A 25290-nucleotide genomic window follows, 5' to 3' on the forward strand; every position below is an offset into this window, starting at 1 on the left:
CCACAAGACCGAGTCCTGCCGGCTCGCGAAAACATGTGTAAAGACATAGAACACACTGCCAGACACATTAGCGGCGCTCAGTAAACAGCTGTGGGAAGCCGAATAGTTGGAACTGATTCAGAAGGCAGCCCCTGGACAAAGAGATCTCTCTCTGAGCCCTGGATCCCCTGCCAGCACAGCCCCCTGCCCTACACACGGAGCTACGCTTGGATTGCTCACATTAGGAAAGCAAAGGAGTCTAAAACCCAAAGGCCCTGGGTTTACTCCGGGGCTGTCTGTTTCTCTGCATAGCTCTGCAGGCACATTGTGCACCATCCCTCACCCCTCGGCAGTTCAAGGGCTGGGAGGCAAGTCCTTCCCCCAGTGAGCAGAGCCCACCCACGGGCTCCCATGGTGGGCCATGTGCTACTCACACCCCACGCCCAGAGGGTCCTGCGTAGCTTTCCCTCGCACCCTCTGAGTCAGAAGCTCCTATCACTTTCTGAAGGAACAAGACAAGCCTGATGGTCTCACTGCACCCCAAGACACAAGACAAGACTATCTCACCCTTAAGCCCCTCTTCCATACCACGGCTTCAGGAAAGAAAATCTAAAAGGAGAAGGTGGATAAGTGAGTGAGCCTAAATCCTTGGCAGCATTTGGTAAAAGAAACTTTCTGGATTGAGTGCCTTTTTTCAGTGAGCCTGGTATCAAGGAAACCAGGAGCTCTGGAACGCAAGATGGAATGACATGGGAGGAGCTAATACTCAGCCTCAGAAGTCTCTTTGTCCCTGCTTTGTTTGGATTGGCCTCTCCGAAGCCAGCTGTTGGTCTGTCTTCCAAAAAGCTTTGCTGGGTCTCTGACACCAGATCACAGGAGCTTCTCTAATTGGTGGTCTTGGCTGCTATGGATGCTTGGGCCTCTATGGGACAGCCACGGAGGCTCTCACTCCTCACAGCTGGTGGGACAAGCCACACCACCAGGTGCCAGCTCCAGGAGGCAGGCACAGAGTGTGGCCAGAGTGGGAACCAACTACAAGCAAAGGCCTTTCTAGGACACAGGAGGGATGTTAGGACAGAATCTTGTTTCCCCAGCAGGTCGTGTGTGGCCGCGAGGGCTGTGGTGCGGGCTGCTCAGGCAGAGGAAGGAAAATGGAAGTGCTTACCGGGGGAAGATGGCGGTCATCAGGGCAGAAGCATAGCCAGGCTTGCACGCTCCCTCGGAGAAGTTTGCGTACTTGGTGGCTAACTCAGCAGGCCTATGGGGAGAGAAGGACAGTCACAGCTTGCCAGGCATGGAGCAGTACCTGGGCTTTCAATTCATGAAGAGACGTGGGTGTCTGCACCTGGAATAAAGCCTCACTCCCCACCAGCAGCACCTCAGGCCCTTTTCTACACCAGGGCCCCCGTGATCCTATCTGCTAGGCCACTCTCCTAATGCTCACAAAGGCTGGGAATGGGCAGGCTGATGCCAGGAACTGGGAATTCAATCCAGGTCTCCCACCTGGGTGGTAGGAACTCAATTGTGTAAGCCATCAGGATCTGCATTAGCAGGAAGCTGGACTCAGGAGCTGGAGCTGGGAATCAAATCCAGGTGCTCTGACATGGGATGTGGTCACCTTAACCAGTGGGCTCAATGCCTGCCCCTCACATGGATCCTCTACAGCAAGCCTGATACCAAGGAAGTCAGGAACTCCATCTGGGCTCCCAGCCCTGGGGAGCAGCACTTGGTGCTCCTTGGGTTGAGACTGTTAGCGGCCCTGCCTTCCCACCTTCCTGGAATGTTCCTACATGTCCAGTCTCATCCACTCCTCTTCTCTTGCACACGCTCTGTGACCCTCTAGTGGGAAGCATGGCCAGTGGCCTGAATATGGACACAACAAACGTGTCCTTGGGACTCCTGCCGTAACCACTGGACGCTCAGTGGGGCATGCGCTCCTGCAAGGTTACCCTTGGTCCTTCTCCAGCTAGCTAATGCCTACCGGCTCTTCACAGCTACACTCGGCTTCACTGGGAGCAGTGCCCCGAGTCCAGACTGGGCCAAGTGCCTCCTCTGCGCTCCACCAGTCCCTCCCCTGCCACCCTCATGACATGCACACCTGACAGCACTAGCCAGGCTGTCTGGTAATTGTCAGTGGCGAGTGTCCTCGCATCACTCTGTAAATTCCTGAGGTCAGGGTCTGCGTTAACTTTGCCCCTGGCTCCTTGTACAGAGACAGGCACACAGAAGATCTCTTTAATTTCTACAAAGGAAAAAAGTGACCCTGATAGCCCCCATTGTACTCTGCACAGCTGGCAAGGCAGGAGACCACAGGCCAGGGACTGCGGAATGAGCAATTGTGTGACTGCCATCATCTTTGGATTTCAGTGTGGTTTATGGGTTTAATGGGTTCACTGTGGGGCTGGAGTCACTGCCCTATCACCCAACACTCTGCTCTCTGCACCCTGGAGGAAATCACAACTCAAGAACAGGGTCTCTTCAGTGAATTGGCTCAGTGACTGTGGGGCACCTGAGTGAGCTCTGGCTGCCAGCTCTAAGCCCCAACCTCCTCCACCCCTGCCCATGGGCCCAGTGCCAGCACTCTGGTGTCCAGCTGCCTTCAGGCAAGTCTGCCATAAGCACTGCCTTCTGCAGGGACTCGGGGAGGCTGGTGGTGCCTGTACTGCACGGCGAGAGACGGTGCTGCCAATAGCTGGTTCACTCCTTGACCCCCATGGGCCAAGTACAGGGCCTTGCCCAGAGTAAATGAGCCAAACACATCTACGTCCATGTGCGATCTCGTTCAGAAATCTACATTTTGAAACCTTCCCTACCAGTGAAACTCAAAGCCTGAAATGTAAATGACACACCAGAGTTGGGATTTTATTTGGTAGGCAAAAGAAAGTCAAAAATTTCAACAAGAGAACAATAGTATTTCCTTATGCAAACTACACTTTCAAAATGAAAATTGAACGTCACAGCAATTACTGCATTCACTGGGAGCTTCTGGCCTCGGCACGGTGATGAGAACATTCTAGGTTGCTTTCAGTTACTCCTTGTAACAGCAATGTGAGCAGGTGCTGTGAATGACCAATCCACACACGGGCTCAGCAGGTTAAGCTAGTACTTGGACACCAGCATCCCATACTGAGTGCCAGCTTGTGTTTCGGCAGCTCCACTTCCCATCCAGCTTCCTGCTAACACAACTGAGAAGGCAGTGGAGGATGGCCAAAGTTAATTGGGTCTTTGCCACCCATGTGGGAGGCCTGGATGGAGTTCTGGGCCCCTGGCTTCAGCCTGGACCAACCCCATTCTTTGTGGCCATTTGTGGAGTGAACAAGCAAATGGAAGACCTCCCCTCAGCATTCTCTCTCTCGCTCTCTCTCTACACTAACACATACACACACACACACACACACACATCTTTTTTTCTCTCCCTCTCTCTCTGCCTGTCAAGTAAATAAATGAATCTTTTATAAAAAAAGAACAGGATCTCATCCAAGATCATACAGCTGGAACATGGCAGGTACTGGATTTGACTGGCTCCTCTCTAAACCAGCAGCCACCAGCCACCAGCCACGTGACCACAGAGGAAGGGGCGGGGCCCAACGACAGTACAGGGTTGCTCAGGGTGTTCGGGGTGGCTCGAGGCAGCCTACAGTAGGGGGCCCACAGCCTTCCCACAGGAAGCACATGGCAGCGCAGCATCCGAATCCCTCCCTGTCCTGTCCCCCATTGCCCACCGTCTGCCCGTCGGCCTTTCAGAGTCCCAGAAAGTTTCATAAAGAAGTCGAAAGACAGGTGGCAGCTGCCCTTCTTAACACAGAGCATGGCGGAGATAAATGTATGACACAAGCCAACACTTTGACCACATCTTTCCTGTCTCTAGTGCTTGCGGGTGGACTCCTAGTGAGGTGCTTACAGGTTCAGGGCTGTGGATGGTCCAGGGTTCATGGGTTCAGATCATCCAGCGGGGAGCACAGGGAAGCCAGAACCCAGCAGGGAAGGCAGGGGACAGGGCAGAGCCAGCAGGAAGAGCTTTCAATCAACCCTTCACCCCGCAAGCAACAGTGGCTTCTAACACGCACAACTGGGCACAGTGGGCCCTGCCGTCGAGTGATTACCAAATTAAAATGCCTTGGAAATGGCCTCCTGCGTATCCCAGTGAGAGAAGAATAGGGGGAGTGTTGGGGACTCTGAGTCATCCAGCAGGCTGGGACCTCTGGGGCACTGTGCGGTCAGAACCACCAAGAATGACTGTCGCCAACTCCCTCAGGCCAGCATACTTAGTTTCTCTCAGGCACTCCCGCTCCAAATGCCAGGAGGCCTCGCAGATGTCTGATCCAATCATTCGGCCCTTGTTCTCCTGGACCTCACAGCTGGCCTTTCGTCTGGCGAGAGGAAACTCTGCAACCAGTAAGAGCACCCTTTGTCCTGTGAACGTGACGGGTGCAAGCCGCTGCCTGTCAGGGGACACCCACGGGGACAGCGGGGAGCCCAGGGAAGGGACCAGACCTCCACTCCCCTGCTTCACCGAGATGAGTAATCAGCCACAGAGGGGGCCGCGAATGGCAAGGCCGTTGTTTCTGGAATCAGAAGCTTCCAGTGAGGACGCTGACCAGCTGTGCGACCTGGGGCAAGTGGGGGGAGATGTGATTCTCAGCTCCCTCGTGTACACTGGGAACCGAGTTAATTCCCAGGGTCTGGTGAGGATGTGGTAAGGAAGCAGGTGTGGTCCTCTGCAGCAGTACACGGATGCTACTGTATGACGAGGCATGAAGGCAAGCGGCCAGCACGTGGAGGCTCTGAGCCTCAAGCCTGCACTTGATCCGGAGGGACTGGCATTACCATAAAGCCGATGCATGGCTCCCAGCAGGAGGGCACCCTCGAAGGGTCAGCATTTGGGAGATGAGAAGTTAGCAGGAGGCTGAGTGGAGCAATCAGGCAGGTAGCAAACTAATCAGGAGACAGAGTGCTGTTACAGTTGCGGAGGGAAGGAGATGTGGCAAGAAGGACGAAGGGACCAACTGTGACAACCCCTGGTGGCCTGGTAAGGTGTGGCTGTACAATTGCCTGCTAGGCTTGGCAACATGGAGGCGCAGGTGACTTTGACAAGAGCTGTTTCACTGGTGTGTGTGGGCAAACTCTGATTTCATGGGACCTAAGAGAAAATGGGAGGAGAACAGCCAGAGTCCTAGAGACTATTTTTATGAGTTTTGCTACAAAGGAAGGGAGGGGTGGGGAGAGAGAAAGAGGGGTGGGGCAATAGCTGAAGGGTAAAGACAGCATTTTTTGAGGTTGGGAAATATTTTAGCATGTTTATAAGCTGGCTAGAATATGAGAAAAATCTCATGATGCAGTAGAGATGAGACAGTTGCCGGAGGAATGCCCTTGAGAAAGTGTGTGTGTGGCAGGCGGGGTGGGGGGGGATCCAGGACAAAAGCAAAAGGATTAGCTAGACTCTGCTCCCTAACCCACCCTGGGCAACCGATGCTGTTCAAGTACTACTTCCTATAAGAAGTTCCCATTATACTTCCTCTCCCAAGAACAACCAATCCATCCCACCAGTGGACCCAGCCTACCTAGGGCAGACTGCCACTTGAGCGCTGCACCTGTCCCCACACCCTCTTTCTTGCCCACCTTCTACCCCTCACTTTCATTCAACAATCATGCAGAAGCAATGGAGTCAGTCTGCAGGATTTTTATCCTAGCTCCATCCCTTACTAGCTGTGTGATTTGGAGCATATTACTTAATTGTTGTGTGCCCTTAAATTGCCAGGCTTTAAAACTGACATGAGGGGCCAGCATTGTGGCATAGTAGGTTAGGCCTCTGCCTGTGGCACTGGCATTCCATATGGGTTCCAGTTAGAATCCTGGCTGCTCCACTTCTGATCTGGTTCCCTGCTGATGGCCTGGGAAAGTAATGGAAGATGGCCCAAGTGCTTGGGCCCCTACACCCATGTAGGAGACCTGGAAGAAGCTCCTGGCTCCTGGCTTCAGATCAGCTCAGCTCTGGCTGCTGCAGCCATTTGGGGAGTGAACCATTGGATGGAAGACCTCTTTCTCTGTCTTGCCCCCTCTCTGTAACCTTGCCTCTCAAATAAGTAAAATAAATGTTTCTTAAAAACCTGATATTATACTAGTGCTGACTTTATAAAGTTGTTGTGAGGATTGTGTGGAGAATTGAGGGCTGGCACCTGGCACAATGCGTGGCAGACATGTGGTTGTCACTCAGTACATGCTACCCTGTCTGGTTGCCATGGGCCAGACACTGGCTTGGGGTCAGGGACGCAATGACTACTAGGACACAGCTATGGCCCTGAACTTGTTACACAGAAGAGTAATTTTCCATTTAAATGCCTTTCTCTCCCAGACCATGAAAATGTAGCCCAACACACATGGCACAGAGTACATAAGTACTCAACAGAATCTTGGATTGAACTCATTTTGTTATGTCCACCTGGAAGGTTAATCTACAGGAAGTGTGAGAGAGGAAATGAGGAAGGGGCTCTGAGGGTTACTCCCATGGACTCTACAGATCAGCGATAGCCATCCTCTAGTCAGCTGATGTTCAGAACCACCCCTGTGAGGCCCTCTCCCTCATCCCACGTGCTGAGCAGCGATGCAGAGTTCAAGGCTCCCATTATGAGAAAAGGAGACCATGCCTGACAAGAAATAGAGCAGCGTGGACGCAGCCGGCCAATGTCACATTGTGGGGAGGACAGATGTGGCCCCGGCACAGAGCTCGTTCCACCCTCCTCAGTGGGGACGCGTTTCTCCAGCCACCACAGAGGTGTCTCCGGGACAGGGACACAACTTGAGGCATGGCAGAAACAGCTTTGCTTAGCTGTGATAATCCTCTTCTGTCAGCAATGTTTTCATTCTATTTTGTTGTTTTTTCTGAAACAGCCTCTATGGAAGGAAAGCTAAGTACTTTAGCACGCCACAGACAGGCTCGGGCTCCAAGGTGGAAGCTGTCTCTTCCAGGACAACTTCTGCCTCTCCGGACGGCTGCCCTCCGCTGTTGTGTGGTAACCAGTGACTCTGCGCTCCCAGCTGGGGCGTGCCGATCTGCTTCCACTACACCTTGCACGCCACTGACCGGCGGCTCTTTGTGACCTTCAGTGTGGAGCTTCCAGCTCTCATGCAGCCACCTGCAATGACCTCTGGCATGCTGTGAAACGCCTTCTTCCATCACTTTAAGGGGGGAGGCATTGCTTTATCTGAGACTTCTGGAATTTGTGCAATTACTTTGGAGGCCCTGCCCTCTTTGCTCTTGCTACTGGGCACTGCGATAGCTTCCACTGAGCCAGGCCCGTCCTATATGATCAGACTCGAGCTAACCTGACTGCACCTGATCTGTTTTGAGGGCCTTGGCTGGCAGGCAGCTCTCCCGTAGGTGTTCCAGGCATGCTGGCCTGTGCGGTATGCAGCCTTCACAGGGTCCCTCAACCAGCAGCCTGCAAGCACACTCCCATTCAATTTTGTTTTCATACGTTCATAAGAATAAAACCACAATCTGTTTCTGGAAAGATCAAGGGAGCTGATGTTTACAGAGAATAAATTGTGTGCCAGACTCTGGGTCTAATGATCTCATTTAGCTCACACCATAATCCTCCAAAGCAGTCCTGCCCTTTGACCCAGGTAGGTGGGACTGCAAGAGTCCAGGAGAAGACTTGGCTGGAGGGCAGGCTGCTCTGTGTTTACACCATAAAATTGGGGCCAGTGCTATGGCACAGTGGGTAAAGCCAACACCTGCAGTGCTGGCATCCCATATGGGCACAGGTTCAAGTCCCGGCTGCTCCATTTCCAATCCAGCTCCCTGCTAATTCACCTTGGAAAGCAACGGGAGATGACCCAAGTGCTTGGGCCCCTGCACCCATGTGGGAGACCCAGAAGACGCTCCTGGCTTCAGATCAGCCCAGCTCTGGCTGTTGTGGCCATTTGGGGGAGTGAACCAGCGGATGGAAGATTTTTCTCTGTAACTGTGCCTTTCAAATAAATAAACAAATCTTTAAAAAGACTAATTCCTATTCTGCATTTGTGGGCAGTACCAGCAACCTTTGAGAGCCACTGGGAACTGGGACTCGCAGGTGTCAGAAAGCACCACGAGGACGGAAGGAACAGCTGACACACGGGACTGCCAGGTGGGAGGGGTGGGAGGATCTACCCAAAATGCCCTGGCGTTGTGAGAACAAGAACACTGCTATCCTTTCCTTGTGTCGGGAGACGTTTGCTAGGGACGATGCATCTGATGACGAAATCCACAGAGGTGGACCCTGAACCTGAATGGAGAGATGGCATCTGGCTACTGTGAAGAAACCTCAAGGGCACGGACTGGATAATAAGTAAACACCTACGTGTATCCTTTCTGTCCACTGTTCTAAACTATCATTGATAGATCATTATACCTCTCATGGACCCATCATCCTTTCAAAAAAGATTTATTTTCATTTTATTTGAAAGGTAAGAGAAAGGAGAGGGGTAGGAGGGAGGGACAGCACTTCTGTCTGCTGGCTCGCTCACCAAATGCTTGCAACAGCCAGGGTTGGACTAGGCTGAAGCCAGGAGCCTGAAGCTCCAACCCGGTTTCCCACATGGGTGGCAAGGACCCAACTACTTGAGCCATCACCTGCTGACTTCTAGGGTGCACAGTTAGCAAGAAGGTGGATAGGAAGTGGAATAACCGGGATTTGAAGCAGGTTCATTGATACAGGAGGTAGATGTCCCAGGCAGAATCTAACTATATCCTAAATGCAGAGGTCTTACAAAAAAGGTCAGGGCTCTGTACACAGTTGGAGTAGTCCTACCTTAAGGCAAGTATTATTTACATTTCTGAAAAGAATGACCCCAAAACCAATCTTCTCACCAAAGCCTTTGCTTTGGCAGCAACAGCAACTGGCTTAAAGGAAGAAGGCTGGAGTTCAAGTAAATAGCTCTTCCATTTACTCATTTTGTAACCTCAGTTAAGACACAATTGAGGGGCCTGCACTATGGCATAGTGGGTATAGCTGCCGCCTGCAGTGCTGGCATCCCATATGGGCACCAGTTCAAGACCTGGCTGCTCCTCTTCTGATCCAGCTCTCTGCTATGTCCTGGGAAAGCAATGGAAGATGGCCCAAGTGCTTGGGGTCCTGCACCTGCATGTGAGACCTAGAAAAAGCTCCTGAATCCTGGCTTTGGATCAGCTCAGCTCCTGCCATTGCAGCCATTTGGGGAGCAAAGCAGCAGAAGGAAAGCTTCTCTCTCTGCCTCTCTGTAACTCTACCTTTCAAATAAATAAATAAATCTTTTTTTTTTTTAAAGACACAATTGGTTTCCTTGACTCTCGAAGTAGTTATAACAATTGCTCAAAGTAGCTATAATAATGCAGCCATTATAGAACTGCTGAGATTAATGAATGCCCACAATAATACAGGCCATTGAAAGGTATACTACTATCAGTTACTGTGCCCACTGGTTTTTAAAATTTTACCTATGTCTTTCTTTTAATTTTATTTGGAAGGCAAAAAGATAAGAAAAGAGATCTTCCATCCACTGGTCAACTCCCTGAATGCCCATTACAGCCAGGGCTTGGCTAAGCTGAAACCAGTAGTCCCAAATCCAATCAAGGTCTCCCATGTGGGTGACAGGGACCCAACTACTTGAGCCATGATATGCTGCCATCCAGAGCACACATTAGCAGGAAGCTGGATCAGAAGTAGAGGAACTGGGACTTATGATCCACTAGCAATTCTCACCAGATTCACGGTGAAAACCACAGGGTTGGTCCCCAGCACAAGACACAGGTCATGATCATGATTTCCAGATAACATAGTCCCTTAATCCACTACGTCTAGGCTTCTTAAGGTGGGTATGACTGTGCGGGGCTGTGTAATAAAGGCCCCCCGCACAAGCACAGTACGTCTCTGTGGAGCAACAGAGGTACTGCAAGACTGGAGAGGAAGTATTAAAGCCACATAGACGTATCATGCCGTGAAAGGGCCTGGACAGTTTTCATGTGTGAAACGGGCTGCTCGCAGTCTGTGTTGCTTCTGCTCTGAAACCCAGGGTCTTCTGGAGGAAATTTTTGGAAGCTCTGCAATACGGGGGTCTGAGTTTTCTCTTTTAGCTCCTGCCTGCCCCCAAGAAGCTTATATTCTACAAGCAAAGGTAAGTAACTAAAAAACCACCTCCAAGTACAAGCATAACCAGAGTTAGGTACGGGGTGTGGGGGCTACAAGGCAATTAAAGTGGTCTGGGGGATAGGGCAGGCATCCTGAGGTGATGTCACAAGGAGAGGGAATGCAGTAGCCAGGTAAGGCACAGGGTGCAGGTGCACAGGAGGAACATGAACGGCACTAATGTTCTACTGCATCGCACATGACTGAGCATTCCACAGCAGCCAGCAGAGATGCATTTCAAGTTCCCCCATGTCCCGGGAGGAGACATGGCTCATTTCCTCTGAGTGCCTAGTGACATTCCACTGCACGGACAAACCAGGTGTGCTTATCCGTTTACCCGCTGAAGGGCATCTTGGGTGATGCCAGTTGCTGACAATTATGAGTGAAGCTGCTATAAAATATTCATGTGCAATCTTTGTATGGACACAAAGTTTTCCACTCAGGTGGGTAAATACCCAGGAGGGTGGTTGCTACAACAGTCAGTCAGACAGGGATGGGCTTTCTGAGAGGCTGCTAAATTGTACCCCAGCGGCCAAGCCATTCTGCATTCCCACCAGCTGTGAATGAAAATTCCTACTGTTTCACATGCTTGTCAGCTTTTGAGATGGCCAGGTCTTGTTATTTTTTATTTTAGCAAATCTAACAGGTGTGTGATAGGATTTCATCACTGTTTTCATTTGCATTTCCTCAAAGGCATATGACACAAGCAACTTCCCATGTGCTTATCTGCCATCTGCACGATTTATATGGTGATGTGTCTCTTCAGATCCTTTTTTTTTTTTATTAAGATTTATTTATTTATTTGAAAGGCAGAGTTAGAGAAAGTAGAGACAGAGGCCTCCATCTGTTGGTTCACTCCCCAAATGGCTGCAACAGCCAGGGCTGCGTAAGACCAAAGACAGGAGCTTCAATCAGGTCTCCCATGTGGGTGAAGGGGCCCAAGCACTTGGGCCATCCTCTGCTGTCTTCCCTGGCACGTTAGCAGGGAGCTGGACTGGAAGTGGAGCAGCCAGGACTTGAACCAGCACCCATATGGGATGCTGCCACTGCAGGCAGAGACTTAACCTTCTACACCACAGTGCCAGTCCCACCTCCCTTCAGATCATTTGCCCATGTTTTCATTGAGCTGGTTCTTTTATGACTGTTGTTTTTAAGAGTGTTCTGTATATCTTAGATATATATATATATATATATATATATATTTTTTTTTTTTTGACAGGAAGAGCTGGCAGTGAGAGAGAGAGAGAGACAGAAAGAAAGGTCTTCCTTTTGCCGTTGGTTCACCCTCCAATGGCCGCCACAGCTGGTGCGCTGTGGCCGGCGCACTGCGCTGATCCGAAGGCAGGAGCCAGGTGCCTCTCCTGGTCTCCCATGGGGTGCAGGGCCCAAGCACTTGAGCCATCCTCCACTGCCTTCCCGGGCCACAGCAGAGAGCTGGCTTGGAAGAGGGGTAACTGGGAAAGAATCCGGCGCCCCGACTGGGACTAGAACCCGGTGTGCCGGCGCCGCTAGGTGGAGGATTAGCCTATTGAGCCACAGCGCCGGCCTAGATATATATTCTTTATCATATGTGTTTTATATATTTTATTTTTTCTACTCTGTGGCTTGTTTTTCCTAATCTGCTATACTCTAGGCAGTGGCTTTCACATAGAACACAAGTTTTAAATTTCGATAAAATCAACTTACCAGTTTTTTCCTTTCATGGATTGTGCTTTTGGTTTTTTGTTGTTTTTAAATTTATTTTTATTTATTGAAAGTTAAGAGTTACACAGAGAAGAAGGCAGAGAAAAAGAGAGGTCTTTAATCCGCTGCCTCACTCCCGAACTGACCACAATGGCCAGAGCTGTGCCGATCTGAAGCCAGCAGCCAGGAGCTTCTTCCTGGTCTCCCATGTGGGTACAGGGGCCCAAGGACTTGGGCCATCTTCTACTGCTTTCCCAGGCCATCGGCAGGGAGCCGGATCATAAGTGGTTTCAGCCTGGCTCAGGCCTGGCTGTTGTGGCCACTTGGGAATGAACCAGCAGATGAAAGATCTCTCTGTGTCTGTCTCCCTCTCTGTCTAGAACTCTGACTTTCAAATAAAGACGACTTTAATAAAAACAGGATGAGTTAGGAAGCATTCCTCCTTCTTCTGTTTTATGGAAGAGATTTACAGAACTGACACCTCTTTTCCCTTAAATTTTGATAGAATGAACTATGGAAACCATTGGGGCCTGGTGTTTTCTGTTTTGGAAGGCTTCTAATTATTGACTCAATTTCTTTAGTAGACATAGGTCTATTCAAGTATTCACTTCTCCTTGCATAGTTTTGAAAGTTTGCATTTTTCAAGAAATCAGTCCATTTCACCTTAGTTCTCAAACCTGCCTGCACAGAGCTGTTCACACTGCCCCTTTATTATCCTTTTAACATCCAAGGTTTGGCAGTGGCGAATCCTCTTTCATTTATGATACTAGTAATTTGTGTTCTCTGTCTGTCAGTCTTTTGGTTAACCTGCCTAGAGATATATCAATTTTATTGATATTTTCAAAGAACCAGTTTTTGGTTTTGTTGGTTTTTCTCTACTGAGTTCTACTCTACGCTTCTGTGATGGCTTCTATTTTTTTTTTTTTCATTATGACTTTTTTAACTTTAATAAATATCAATTTCAAAAGTACAACTTTTGGATTATAGCGGCTTTTCCCCCCATAATCTCCCTCCCACCCCCAAACCATCCCATCTCCTACTTCCTCTCCCATCCCACTCTTCATTAAGATTCATTTTTAATTATCCTTATATACAGAAGATCAACTTAATATATACTAAGATTTCAACAGTTTGTACCCACACAGATACACAAAGTATAAAGTACTGTTTGAGTAGTAGTTTTACCATTAATTTGCATAATACAACACATTAAAGACAGAGATCCTACATGGGGAGTAAGTGCACAGTGACTCCTGTTGTTGATTTAACAATTGACACTCTTATTTATGATGTCAGTAATCACCCGAGGTTCTTGCCATGAGCTGCCAAGGCTATGGAAGCCTCTTGAGTTCACAAACTCTGACCTTATTTGGACAAAGCCATAATCAAAATGGAAGTTCTCTCCTTCAAAGAAAGGTACCTCCTTCTTTGATGGCCCATTCTTTCCGCTGGGATCTCACTCACAGAGATTTTTTCATTTTAGTTTTTTTGTTTGTTTGTTTGTTTGTTTTTGCCACAGTGTCTTGGCTTTGCATGCCTGAGATAATCTCATGGGCTTTTTAGCCAGATCCGAATGCCTTAAGGGCTGATTCTGAGGCCGGAGTGCTGTTTAGGGCATCTGCCATTCTGTGTCTGCTGTATATCCTGGTCTCCATGTTGGATCATTCTCTCCTTTTTAATTATATCAGTTAGTATCAGCAGACACTAGTCTTGTTTATGTGATCCCTTTGACACTTACTCCTATCATTATGATCAATTATGAGCTTAAACTGATCACTTTGACTAGTGAGATGGCATTGGTACATGCCACCTTGATGGAATTGAATTGGAATCCCCTGGCACATTTCTAACTCTACCATTAGGGGTAAGTCTGATTGAGCATGTGCCGAACTGTACATCCCCTCCCTCTTTTATCCCCACTCTTATATTTAACAGGGATACTTTTCAGTTAAATTTAAACACGTAAGAATAATTGTGTGTTAATTAAAGAGTTCAGCAGTATTAAGTAGAACAAAAAAAATACTAAAAGGAATAAAATAGTAAGTTGTTCCTCAACAGGACAAGGGCTGATCAAGTCATTGTTTCTCAAAGTTTCTTCAAAGATCTTCTGTGTCTGCTGCAGGCCAGAGGTCCAGCCTTGCCCAGAAATCAGGGTCGGAGAGGTTTGAAGCTGCTGCACACAACAGCTCAGGCCTTGGGAAGCTGAAGGAAGAGCCCCACCCCTTCAAGGTGAACCCACGGACGGGGCAATTCTGGGGGCTGTAACTGCCTCTGGAACCCGGCACCAGTGTCTCAAATGTGAAAAAAACGCTGCATTGCGTCACTTCCGCCTTCTGAGACCTCCTTAGAGTCCCGGCCAACCCTAGGAGCCTGCTGGCAACGTCATTTCCGCTGAATTGGCCTGGCACTGTAAGAAGCCTCTGTACCATACTGAGTGTGGCTGTGGTGTTTAGGAGCAGCCTCATTAAAACCTCAAGCTTAGGGGCTGGCGCTGTGTCGAAGTGGGTAAAGCTGCTGCCTGCAGTGCCAGCATCCCATGTGGGCACTGGTTCAAGTCCCGGCTCCTTTTCCCAACTAGTTCCCAAGTGCTTAGGCCCCTGCCACCACCTGGGAGACCTGGAAGAAGCTCCTGGCTTCGGATTGGCACAGCTCCAGCTGTTGGGGCCATTTAGGAAGTGAACCAGCTGATGGAAGATTTCTCTCTCCATCTGCCGCTGTGTAACATTGCCTTTGAAATAAACAAATAAATCTAAAAAAAAAAAAAAAAAAAAAAAAAAAAAAAAAAAAACCTCAAGCTTAATCTAGGGAGTAAAGTGGTGGGGCTATACTGAGTACTGGAGGGATACGTCATTTTAACTCAATTTTTCCCACGCCTCACCCTGGCTTGGCAAGTCTTTTTTTTTTTTTTTTTTTTTTTTTTTTGGAGGTTGGTCCTGTTTATTTCAAGATCAATATTCTATTTTTTTTTATCTTTTATTTAATGAATATAAATTTCCAAAGTACGTCTCATGGGTTACAATGGCTTTCCCCCCCATACCGTCCCTCCCACCCACCACCCTCCCCTTTCCCACTCCCTCTCCCCTTCCATTCACATCAAGATTCATTTTCGATTATCTTAGTATACAGAAGATCAGCTTAGTATACCTTAAGTAAGGATTTCAACAGTTTGTTCCCACACAGAAACATAAAGTGAAAAATAATAGATGATTTTTTTTTAAATGATGATGAAATCAGATCAGACCTATTGTCATGTTTAATCCCAGTGAGAGTCAAGTTGGGAATTGATAGTTTCTTTTCTTTTCTTTTTTTTTTTTTAACAGAAGATCAGTTTAGTGTACATTAAGTAAAGATTTCAACAGTTTGCACCCCCATAGAAACACAAAGTGAAATATACTGTTTGAGTACTCGTTATAGCATTAAGCCTCAGTGTACAGCACATTAAGGACAGAGATCCTACATGAGGAGTAAGTGCACAGTGACTCCTGTTGTTGACTTTACAAATTGACACTCCTGTTTATGGCATCAGTAATCTCCCTATGCACCAGTCATGAGTTTCCAAGGCTATGGAAGCCCCTTGAGTTCTCCGACTCTTATCTTGTTTAGACAAGGTCATAGTCAAAGTGGAGGTTCTCTCCTCCCTTCAGAGAAAGGCACCTCCCTCTTTGAAGACCTGTTCTTTCCACTGGGATCTCACTCACAGAGATCTTTTTGCCAGAGTGTCTTGGCTTTCCATGCCTGAAATACTCTCATGGGCTTTTCAGCCAGATCCGAGTGCCTTTAGGGCTGATTCTGAGGCCAGAGTGCTATTTAGGACATCTGCCATTCTATGAGTCTGCTGAGTATCTCACTTCCCATGTTGGATCACTCTCCCCTTTATTTATTCTATCGGTTAGTGTTAGCAGATACTAGACTTGTTTATGTGCTCCCTTTGACTCTTAGTCCTTTCATTATGATCAATTGTGAACTGAAATTGATCACTTGGAATAGTGAGATGGCATTGGCACATGCCACCTTGATGGGATTGAATTGGAATCCCCTAGTATGTTTCCAACTCTAAAATACTCTCTCCCTTTCCACTCTTCCCCTTCTCCATTTGAGGAATGAACCAGCGGTGGAAGATCTTTCTCTCTCCCTCTTTGGATCTCCCTCTTTCTCTGTTATTTTCCCATGAGACTGGATGACAGCACCTATGTGACAACTGTGGGTAACTTGGAGAGCACCAGGTCAGCACTGGGCAGCAGGTGCTCAGTGAATGCTTAACCCTTGAAGCCACAGGGAATGCAACAGGCTGTTCTGGAATTAGTAGACCCACCTCCGCCTGCCTTTCACTTGGTTCTGAGGGTTACAAGATTTCACTTGGGCTCTCTCATCCTTGTGTCTTCATGCAGAATTCCTCATGAAATCACACTGAACATTAAAGATCCCATTCTCTCATCCACATGGCAACTATAAAATACCACAACGTAGGGACGGACAGGAGATTTTCCACAGCCCAGAGCACTCACCATATGTAGCTCAAACAGATGGAGCCTCCATTTAATTAAATCCACCCCCAAAAGGCTCAGCGCAGCCCAGGGAATGCAGGTGGGTACCAGGACCCAGACTGTGGGCAATGGGCAGGTTCCTGGCTCGCGGCGCCATATTCCTCCTAAGACTGAAGAGCTCCTTGGGCTCTGTCTGCAAGGCTCTGCACCCAGCCAGGGGCAGGGCTGACCCTCTTCTCTTCCGTTAACTCATGGCTCGACTGTCGCCTTCATAGTGGGTCCTACCCTGACCATCCCATTGCAACTTGCAGTCTCCTTGTCTTGCTCCATTTTCTTTCCCAGCACTTAGCACTTTCTAAGATATCAGAAACTTCCCTGATTTACAGCACATTTTGTTTACTGGCTGTCTTGTTCATTGTATATCCTCAAGCATAGAACATTGCCTGGTACATACTAGTTGCTCAGGAAATCTGCTGAACAAATGAGGAAGTGCACATCTCAGGAGCCTTCAGTCCTCAGCCTTTCCCCAGGACCCTCGACTATGAACCAGACCACAATGGATCCGTTCAGAGAACCTGGAGCCACCCACCGACCAGACTTGAATCTCTACAACTATCATCCAACCAGGTTACAGCTGTGTGCAATGAGCAGCCTGATCCTAGAAGACAGGATCAATCCTTGGGCAACCATGGGCAAAAACACCCACCAACTCACCAGTCCCACATCTAGGTCTTTGTCAGGTTGTTCATCCTCAAGGCTCTGCTTTCTGCTCCTCCTTGGCCCAATCTCTTACTTCTTTCCCCTTGCCCAACACATTGACTTCCCAGATTGTTCCATGGGCCCTGTCCATTGAGACTCTCAGCCTCTTCCAGGAATTTCCTTTCATCTTCTGCTTTCACAGAGACCTGGGTCTCCTTACACAGCCCTCGGTAATGGAGGCTGCTCCTTCTTCTACACCCAATGCACCTCAGGATCCCTGTCCTCTATTCAGGCTTCCAAACCACCAATAAATCACTTTTACTTCAAAACAGACAAACAGGGAAGCTGTTCGTTGCTCATGCTACCAGCAACAGTACCTTGCCCTCCCTTTCTCTTCTCATTCACACCCTAGACAGCCTTTCCCATCAAGCTCATGAGGCTGTACTTATGGCTTAGAGCTTATGCTGTCAGAGCATGTAGTTAGTGCTCCAGAAACACCTGCTAAGTGAATGGTGAGTGAGTGAGATCTGGGATGCAGAGCAGTAGGCAAGGTGAGGTCCAGCTCGCATTCTGGGGCCCTCTCTCGTCCAGTTCACCAGACACTGACCGGTACAGGAGAGGTTCAATCTCATCCTTGCACTGATTTACTATTATCCCTACTTTGCAGTGGGAAACTGAGACTCAGTGCTCAAATAACTCACTCAAGATTAGACTAGTAAAATGTGGAACTGGGCCTAAAAATCCATGTTTGGCTCCCCAGTCCACATTTTTAGTCACCAAAAATTACTGCCTTCCAAGTGGAGGATGGCCCAAGTGCTTGGGCCCTGCACCTGCATGGGAGACCAGGAGAAAGCACCTGGCTCCTGGCTTCGGATCGGCGCAGCACGCTGGCTGTGGCAGCCATTTGGAGAGTAAACCAACAGAAAAGGAAGACCTTTCTCTCTGTCTCTCTCTCTCTCTCTAACTCTGCCTGTCCAAAAAAAAAAAAAAAAAAAAAAAAAAAAAAAAAATTACTGCCTTCCTGAATGACTGACTGATCTTGCAGTTAAAAGATAAATTTTCACATAAGTACTTTGAATGATTTTCACAGCACTAACAAATGACTTTATCATGTGGATACAAGCAGCAGAGAATTCTCAAAGGCAATACAAACCAATTTATTTATTCCAAAAACACAATATTAAAAGAAAACCATGAATGGAGTGGGTGTTTGGCACAGCAATTAAGACGCTGTGTGGGACGGCATTACACATAGGAAAACCAGAGTTGGAGCCCTGCCTCTGCTTTCAACCCCAGCTTGTTGCTATTGTGGACTCGGGGAGACAGCTCAAGCAACTGGGTACCTGCCACACATGTGGGAGGCTCAGACTGAGTTCTGGGCTGTTGGCCTCAGCCTGCCCCAGCCCCTTTTATTGCAGGCATTTGGGGAGTGAACTAGCAGATGGAAGGTCTCTCTCTCTTTCTCTCTGCCTTTCAAATAAATAAAAAACAACAAGTTTAATATTAAAAATAAAAAATATCTATTTCTAGACTTTATGACTGGACAGTCAGCAATGTTAACAATATTTCCATATAACAGAACAGAAAATATCTGGGTGAGAAAGTCATTCTCATGTAATTTATCTGTGTTGTATTCTCAGCGAAAGGTCAGCCAACTCTGACTTATGGGCCAACGCCAACCCACCACCTGTGTTTTGTATGACTGTGAGTTAATAATGTTTTTACATTTTTAATGGGTAGGAAAAAAATGTGAAAGTATAATATTTTATGATACATAAAAATTACATGAAAGTTTTAGTGTCCATAAACAAAGTTTCGTTGGACGACAGCCATACTTACAGTCTATGCAACAGTGACACGCTTTCATGTTACACAGCAGGGGTGAGTACTTGCAATAGAAATAAGAAGGCTCAAAAATGCTAAAATACTGACTATCTGGCCTATTACAGAAAAGGTTTGTTAACTCCTCATAAATAATTTCTTCTGATTTATCTTCCAGTTCATTAACTATCTTCATTTCCATCTAATTTGCCACTAAAGCCATCTATTGAGTTTTAAATTGTGGTCATTGCTTTTCTTTTTTTTTAAGGACTTATTTATTTATCTGAAAGTCAGAGTTACACAGAGAGAGGAGAGGCAGAGAGAGAGAGAGAGAGAGAGAGGTCTTCCATCTGATGGTTCACTCCCCAATGGCCGCAACAGCCAGAGCTGCACCGATCTGAAGCCAGGAGCCAAGAGCTTCTTCCCAACGGGTGCAGAGGCCCAAGGACTTGGGCCATCTTCTACTGCTTTCCTAGGCCATAGCAGAGAGCTGGATCGGAAGTGGAGCATCCGGGTCTCGAACTGGCACCCATATGGGATACCAGTGCTTCAGGCCAAGGCACTAACCCGCTGCGCCACAGCACCAGCCCGGGTCACTGCTTTTCTAACCTAATATTTTACTTTTTATATTTCCCTATTCCATGCATATAGTTCAAGCTTTGTCTTTTATCTCTTTAAATATAGTGTGTATGTGTGTAATTGCTTCATAAACTTTGTACTTCCAATTTCAGAAATCTTTAAGGGTCTTCTTTTGTTGTCTTTTTTTTTTTTTTTTGGTTTTCACTGATGGATGCTTGTTTAGTTGCTTTTTGCTGTAGCCCCTTGCTTCCTTGAATAGTTACTTGAGAAGAATTCCTCTTTCTCTAGAGAGGCCTTGCATTTGCTTCTGCCAGGTGCTTGCAGGCACTGTCGGTCTGGAACGCCTTAAACTGAGCTCAGGACTGGAGGCCCCCGGATCACCTGGATGATGAGGACTCTGGCAATGAACAAGTGTTGCTATTCTATTACCTTTTTGCTCAGATTCACTCAGAGCTATGGTAACCTTTCCTGCAGTTCTGCTGAGGGTGCAGCTTAAGTTCTTATTCATCTTATGCTGAGTCCTTTGGGGTTTGAGTTCAATGTGGAAAGGATCGAAAGAAAGAAAATGCGAAAGAGATGTTAACAGATCCAGAAGCTAGTATGAGAAGGTCTCAAATTCAATAAGTTTCAGAAGAGAGAATAGGGCAGAAGATTTAAAGAGATGATAGCTGAAAAATTTCTAGAACATGTAAATTTTTTAAAAGTTTATATATTTATTTGAAAGGTGGGGGAGGAGGGAGAGAGAGAAAGAGGGAATTCTACCTGCTGGTTCACTCCCCAAATGGCTGCTACATCTGGGCTGGGCCAGGCTGAAGCTAGACGCCAGGAGCTCATCTAGGTCTCCAATGTGGGTGGTAGGGTCCCAAATACTTGGGCCATCTTCTGCTGCTTTTCAGGACCATTAGTAGAGCAGCTGGGACTCAAACTGGCCCTCTGATATGGGATGCCAGTGTTGTAGGCAGTAGCTTAACCAGCTGAGCCACTATGCTAGTCCAGAACACATCAATTCTACACTCAGGAAGTTTAACGAATCCCAATCAAGACAAAACAAAGGAAATTTGTATATCTACTCATACTTTCTAGTATTAATTTTTCATAAAGAAACCTGGGATTGAGAAAGCTAAAATGAATTATCTAAGGTCACGTGATCTAAGCAGCAGAGGCAGAGTCCAAATCCAGTTCTTCCGATCCCAGTTCAGGTCCTTTCCTGAGCACCTGAAAGAGAGCACTTACCAGAGCAGGACGCCACAGGGGGATCTGAACATGCTAAGATCGGCGCTGCCCCCACCTCCCCACCCTCAAGCAGCATCCTTCTCACATATTCGTGCTGTCATCTAAAGATAGCACTGGACTGGAAAAGCCTTTCCAGCAAGAGGTAGGAAAGCTCTAGCTTGAACCTTACAGTGTAGTTAAATCAGGTGAGGCCAAGCCAACTCCCTGGGCTAAAGACCGGGCTGATGGAAGTGGCCTGGTTCGTGAAAGAAAACTACCGGACAGCCTGCTCGGTACCACCCACTGCCAGGACAGTGGGGCAGGGTGTCCTCCCCCTCCCGCTCTGTACCACCCACTGCCAGGACAGCGGGGCAGGGTGTCCTCCCCCCTCCTCCTCACACTGCTGAGGACAGTTTAAATACTGTAGTTCACATGTCCCAGTTAACATGTCTTTGTTCATCAATGTGATTTGACTCCATGTTTACTACATCTCTTCTATTCTGGTGGCATTTCATTGGCTTAGGAATTATAGTTGATTTGTTTGGGGCCCAGAGCACTAAATTAAGAATTTTTTTAAAAAGACATTTATTTGAAAGGCAGAGTTACAGAGAGAGAGAGAAAGAGAGAGAGACAAAGAGAGATCTTCCTTCTGCTGGTTCATTCCCCAAATGGCCACAACAGCCAGAACTGGGCCAATCCAAAGCCAGGAGCCAGCAGCCTCCTTCGGATCTCCCACATGGGTGCAGGGGCCTAACTACCAGGCGCAGTAGCAGGGAGCTGGATCAGAAGTAGAGTATGAGACCCGAACCGGCGCCTATGTGGGATGCTGGCACTATAGGCAGCGGCTCTACCTGCTACGCCACAGCACAGGTCCCACACTGTTTTCTTTAAGTTAAGGTGAAACGGAGGCTCTCAGAAGTTAAATAAATGTCCATCTAGAATTTGAATCAAGCTTCACCTGGCTCCGAGTCTGTGCCTTTAACAAATTAATAATTACTACTTGGCTAATTATAGTATTGTGAGACAACTGGTAACAGATGTAGAAAACCCAAAAGGAAGAGACAATTGATTTTGTGTGGGGAGGAAGTGGTCTTTGAGTTTTCCAAGTGGCCTGGCAAGGAAAGAGTTTCAGGCACCGATAAGAAGCAGAACAAAAAGGGTGGTGAGAACAGGTTTACCTGGGGCAGGCGTGACAGTAACTGAAGCTGAGGGGAGTGGGGTGGGGGTCCATCAGGGAAGGCTTTGCTTGCCAAGAAGCAGGCCATCTTTGAGACGCCATCGCCTCCTGCTGTGACCCCACCATCCTCTGCTCTGCAGAAGTTCTCCCAGAGGCCTCTTTGTCACACAAACCGGGCCAGGGGCCATCAGTAAGGAGCTGCCTGGTGCCAGGCAAATCTAAGGCCCACGCAGACATCCACCACCCCAGGCTCCAAGGACCCTGCAGGTTCTGCTGACAGCATGAGGGCGGAGGCCCTAGGGAATCTGCTAGCTGACTCCAAGGTCAGCCCCCTCCCCCGCGGAGCCCGGGCACTTCTCACTCTACTCACAGTTTCGAGTCCAGCTTCAGGAGGAAGCCCAGCCGATCATACTCTGAAAAAGAAAGAAGCAGAAGATGTCAAGGAAGTCGGGCCGCTGCTGACATTAAGTGGATCACAGTCCCCGGATCTCACCCCAGGGGACAGACCCACCTCGGAAAAGAAGACAATGCAACCACTGCAAGGCACAGACCCAGAGGCACCCTGCCACGCTTAAGCAGAAGTCTCAAAAACACCTGCTCAGCTCGTAGCCTGTGAAGAACTAAGTGCCACACAAGGCACTTCCCAGGCCTTCTAGGTCAACTGGTCTGATGCTGGCATAGATGCTGCGTCAACTGGTCTGATGCTGCCTTCCTGTAACAACATGGTGCTTGGGACTGAAATTCAGTAAAGCACAAAACTGGACCCTGGAGAAGAGGCAACGTTTGGGGGCTGGTGCTGTGGCGTAGCAGGTAAAGCTGCCGCCTGCAGTGCCGGCATCCCATATGGACGCCGGTTCGTGTTCTGCTTACACCACTTCTGATCCAGCTCTCTGCTATGGCCTGGGAAAGCAGTACAAGATGGCCCAATTCTTTGGGCCCCTCCCCACGTAGGAGACCCAGAAGAAACTCCTGGCTCCTGACTTCGGATCAGTGTAGCTCTGGTTGTTGCAGCCAATTGGGGAGTGAGCCAGTGGATGGAAGACCTCTCTTTCTCTCTCTCTCTCTCTCTCTCTCTCTCTCTCTCTCTCTCTCTCTTCCTCTCCTCTCTCAGTGTAACTCTGACTTTCAAATAAATAAATAAACCTTAAAAAAAAAATAAGAAGCAACATTTGCTTCCTCTAGGCTCTAAGCATCTAACTGCTGCACCCTCCAGGTCAACTCTGGGGTAAGATGTAACAGCCATGCCCTTCCTGGTAACCATAAAGAAGGGGTAAATCTGATTGCTCAAAGAATAGGAGAGTTAAAATAAAATTTAAAGGGCCAGCTTTGTGGCCAGTGAGTTAAGCCACTGCCTGTGACATCAGCATCTCATATGAGTGCTGGTTCAAGTTCCAGCTACTCAGCTTCCAATTCACCTCCCTGCAAATTCACTTGGGAAGGCAGCAGAAGACGGACAAGTGCTTGGGTCCCTGCCACCCATTTGGGAGACCAGGATGGAGTCCTGGCTTCAGCCTGGCCCAGACCTGGCTATTGCAGCCATTTGGGAAGTGAACCAGTAGAGGGAAGATCTCTCCCTACCGCCCCGCCTCTGCTTTTGAAATAAATACACTTTCAAATAAATACCTAAAATAAAACTTAAACACATTGGCAAGCTGTCTGCAACAAATGATACATTGTTAATATTCCAGTGTCTTGCCTAAGGAGGTTGAAGAGGTTTTACAAACTGTATAGAGTACAAGATTTTAAAATGGATGTTTGGGTCTGGGGGCCAAAGAGGAAGTAAGCATGGGGAAAACAGTAACTGTCTCTGGGGTAAGGAGGGCACCAGAGTGAATGTGTTGAGGCCCTGGGTGCTCTCCAGAGGAGGCACACAGCTCTGGTCCCTGGACTTCCTGTGGCTAAAAAACAAAGCTGGAAGCAATGGGTTTGCGGTTCACAGAGTCCACAGATAAACCGGGAGAATCGCAACTATTCCTGGTACTCAGAGTTAGAGGGAAATTCCCTGTGATCTCAGAAAGTATTTGCATCGGGCAAATGGTAGGAAGTGTCATGGCATAGTTTCTTCCAGCTTTGGTCAATGATTGCAAAAGGAGGGTGTGTGTGTGTGCGTGTGCGTGTGTGTGTGTGTGTACTAAAACAAGTGGTCTATGAAGGCAGTTCTCAGCTGGCCTGGCTTGATCTGAGGATATAACAGAAAACCAATACCAAAACACTGGCTGAAATAGGCTAGGCAGCAAGGCTCAGGGAACTCAGCCAAGAGAGGGAAGCCACACACACTGATGGGCCCCTCACGGGGATCATCCTGCAAAGCCAGTTCAGGCCAGGCTCAGGGCTGAGCTGTGGTGATGAGGAGTCCTCTTCTTAAGCCTGGAGATAGCAACTAGGACACAGACAGCTCCCCTCCCAGGAGAATGCCCCTGGGCACCCGGTGGAAGCCCTTCCTCAAAATAACTGCTTGGCTCTAACTCAGATAAATAGCTGGGAGACTTTCTTTAAGAAAGAATTTGTGAGAAGGGGGTGGGGGGCAAAAGAGGTTTACATTTTTTAAAATCCTAAAAATAATTTGCAAAAAGAGTTAGTTTCAAGTTTACAACTCTCAACCATGCTGCTTTGTCATTCCAGGAAAAGGCAGGCTCATCAGCTGCTGCTCGTTCCCCACGTGGCGACCACCCTGGAGCACCTACCATGCTTGCTGCCGCGCCTCAGACCTCAGCTCAGCCCTGGATTCCTTCCAGAGACGCCAGAAAAGTTTCCTCCTTCAGGTGCACAGAGCACCACCCCTGCGGTGAGCACTGAGCCTGCAGTTAAGACACCCAAGTGCCACAGCAGAGTACTCAAGTGAGTCTCCACTCCACATCCAATTCCAGCTGCCTGCTAACGCAGCCCCTGGGAGGCAGTGGTGATGTCTCCAGGAACTGGGTTCCTACACCCACACAAGAGACCAGGATTGGGTTCCCAGCTACTGGCTCCGGCCTTGCCCAGCCCTGCCCAGCCCTGCTGGATGCAGGCATTTAGGGAGTAAACCAGTGGGTGGGTGAGCTCTGTCTCTCAAAACAAAAACCACCATATAGAACACTTTGTATCTGAAGAAATGCTGGGCCTTCTCCATGGTTTTCCTGAACTACCTGTTGCTTTCTCTCTTTTATTCAGAATCACTGAGTACCAGAAATATTTCACTTTATTCTTTAATTTAAGAAAACGAAACTGTGTGAGCCCATGGACGATTAACAGCGACGGACGCTTGGCTTCAGTATGAGAGCATGAGGGCATGGAGGCCATCTGGAGACCACATGCTCCGGAGACCGGAGGATGGAAGCCTCCACACCTCGAGCTAACATGCCAGCCGACAGCACAGGCCCAGCGAGACTACCTCTTCTGAGTTTTTTTTTCCCCCGAGTCAGAGAGCTGTATTTTTTTTTTTAAGTAAAATCTCTCAGTTTGTAAATACTGGCAATGGATTTAAGAAACATCTAGAGATTACGTGGATCAGCCAAAATATGTCAACGGCAGAACC

At 48.2% G+C, this 25290-nt stretch overlaps 1 protein-coding gene across 17 annotated transcripts in view; it reads right to left on the reverse strand.

Annotated features, from left to right (window-relative positions):
* The window catches only part of ST3GAL3 (ST3 beta-galactoside alpha-2,3-sialyltransferase 3), a 230118-nt gene that overhangs the window by 86100 nt on the left and 118728 nt on the right, over nt 1–25290 (reverse strand). For 11 of the 17 annotated variants that reach the window (XR_007923654.3, XM_051856571.3, XM_051856567.3 and 8 more), the window contains 2 exons: nt 22147–22189; nt 1145–1237 (listed from right to left, as the gene is read on the reverse strand). Coding sequence is in view for 15 of the 17 variants with exons in the window: in XM_051856571.3 (XP_051712531.1) it covers nt 1145–1237; nt 22147–22189 (136 nt within the window). In the remaining 2 variants the exon portion in view is untranslated. Of the gene's footprint in view, nt 1–1144; nt 1238–22146; nt 22190–25290 lie in introns of those variants that run through there. The other 6 variants (XM_051856573.3, XM_089300808.1, XM_051856568.3 and 3 more) reach the window with 2 other exon arrangements.

Source organism: Oryctolagus cuniculus, chromosome 7, assembly GCF_051225735.1.
Source record: "Oryctolagus cuniculus isolate XC-2025 breed Fujian yellow rabbit chromosome 7, ASM5122573v1, whole genome shotgun sequence".
NCBI lineage: Eukaryota > Metazoa > Chordata > Mammalia > Lagomorpha > Leporidae > Oryctolagus > Oryctolagus cuniculus.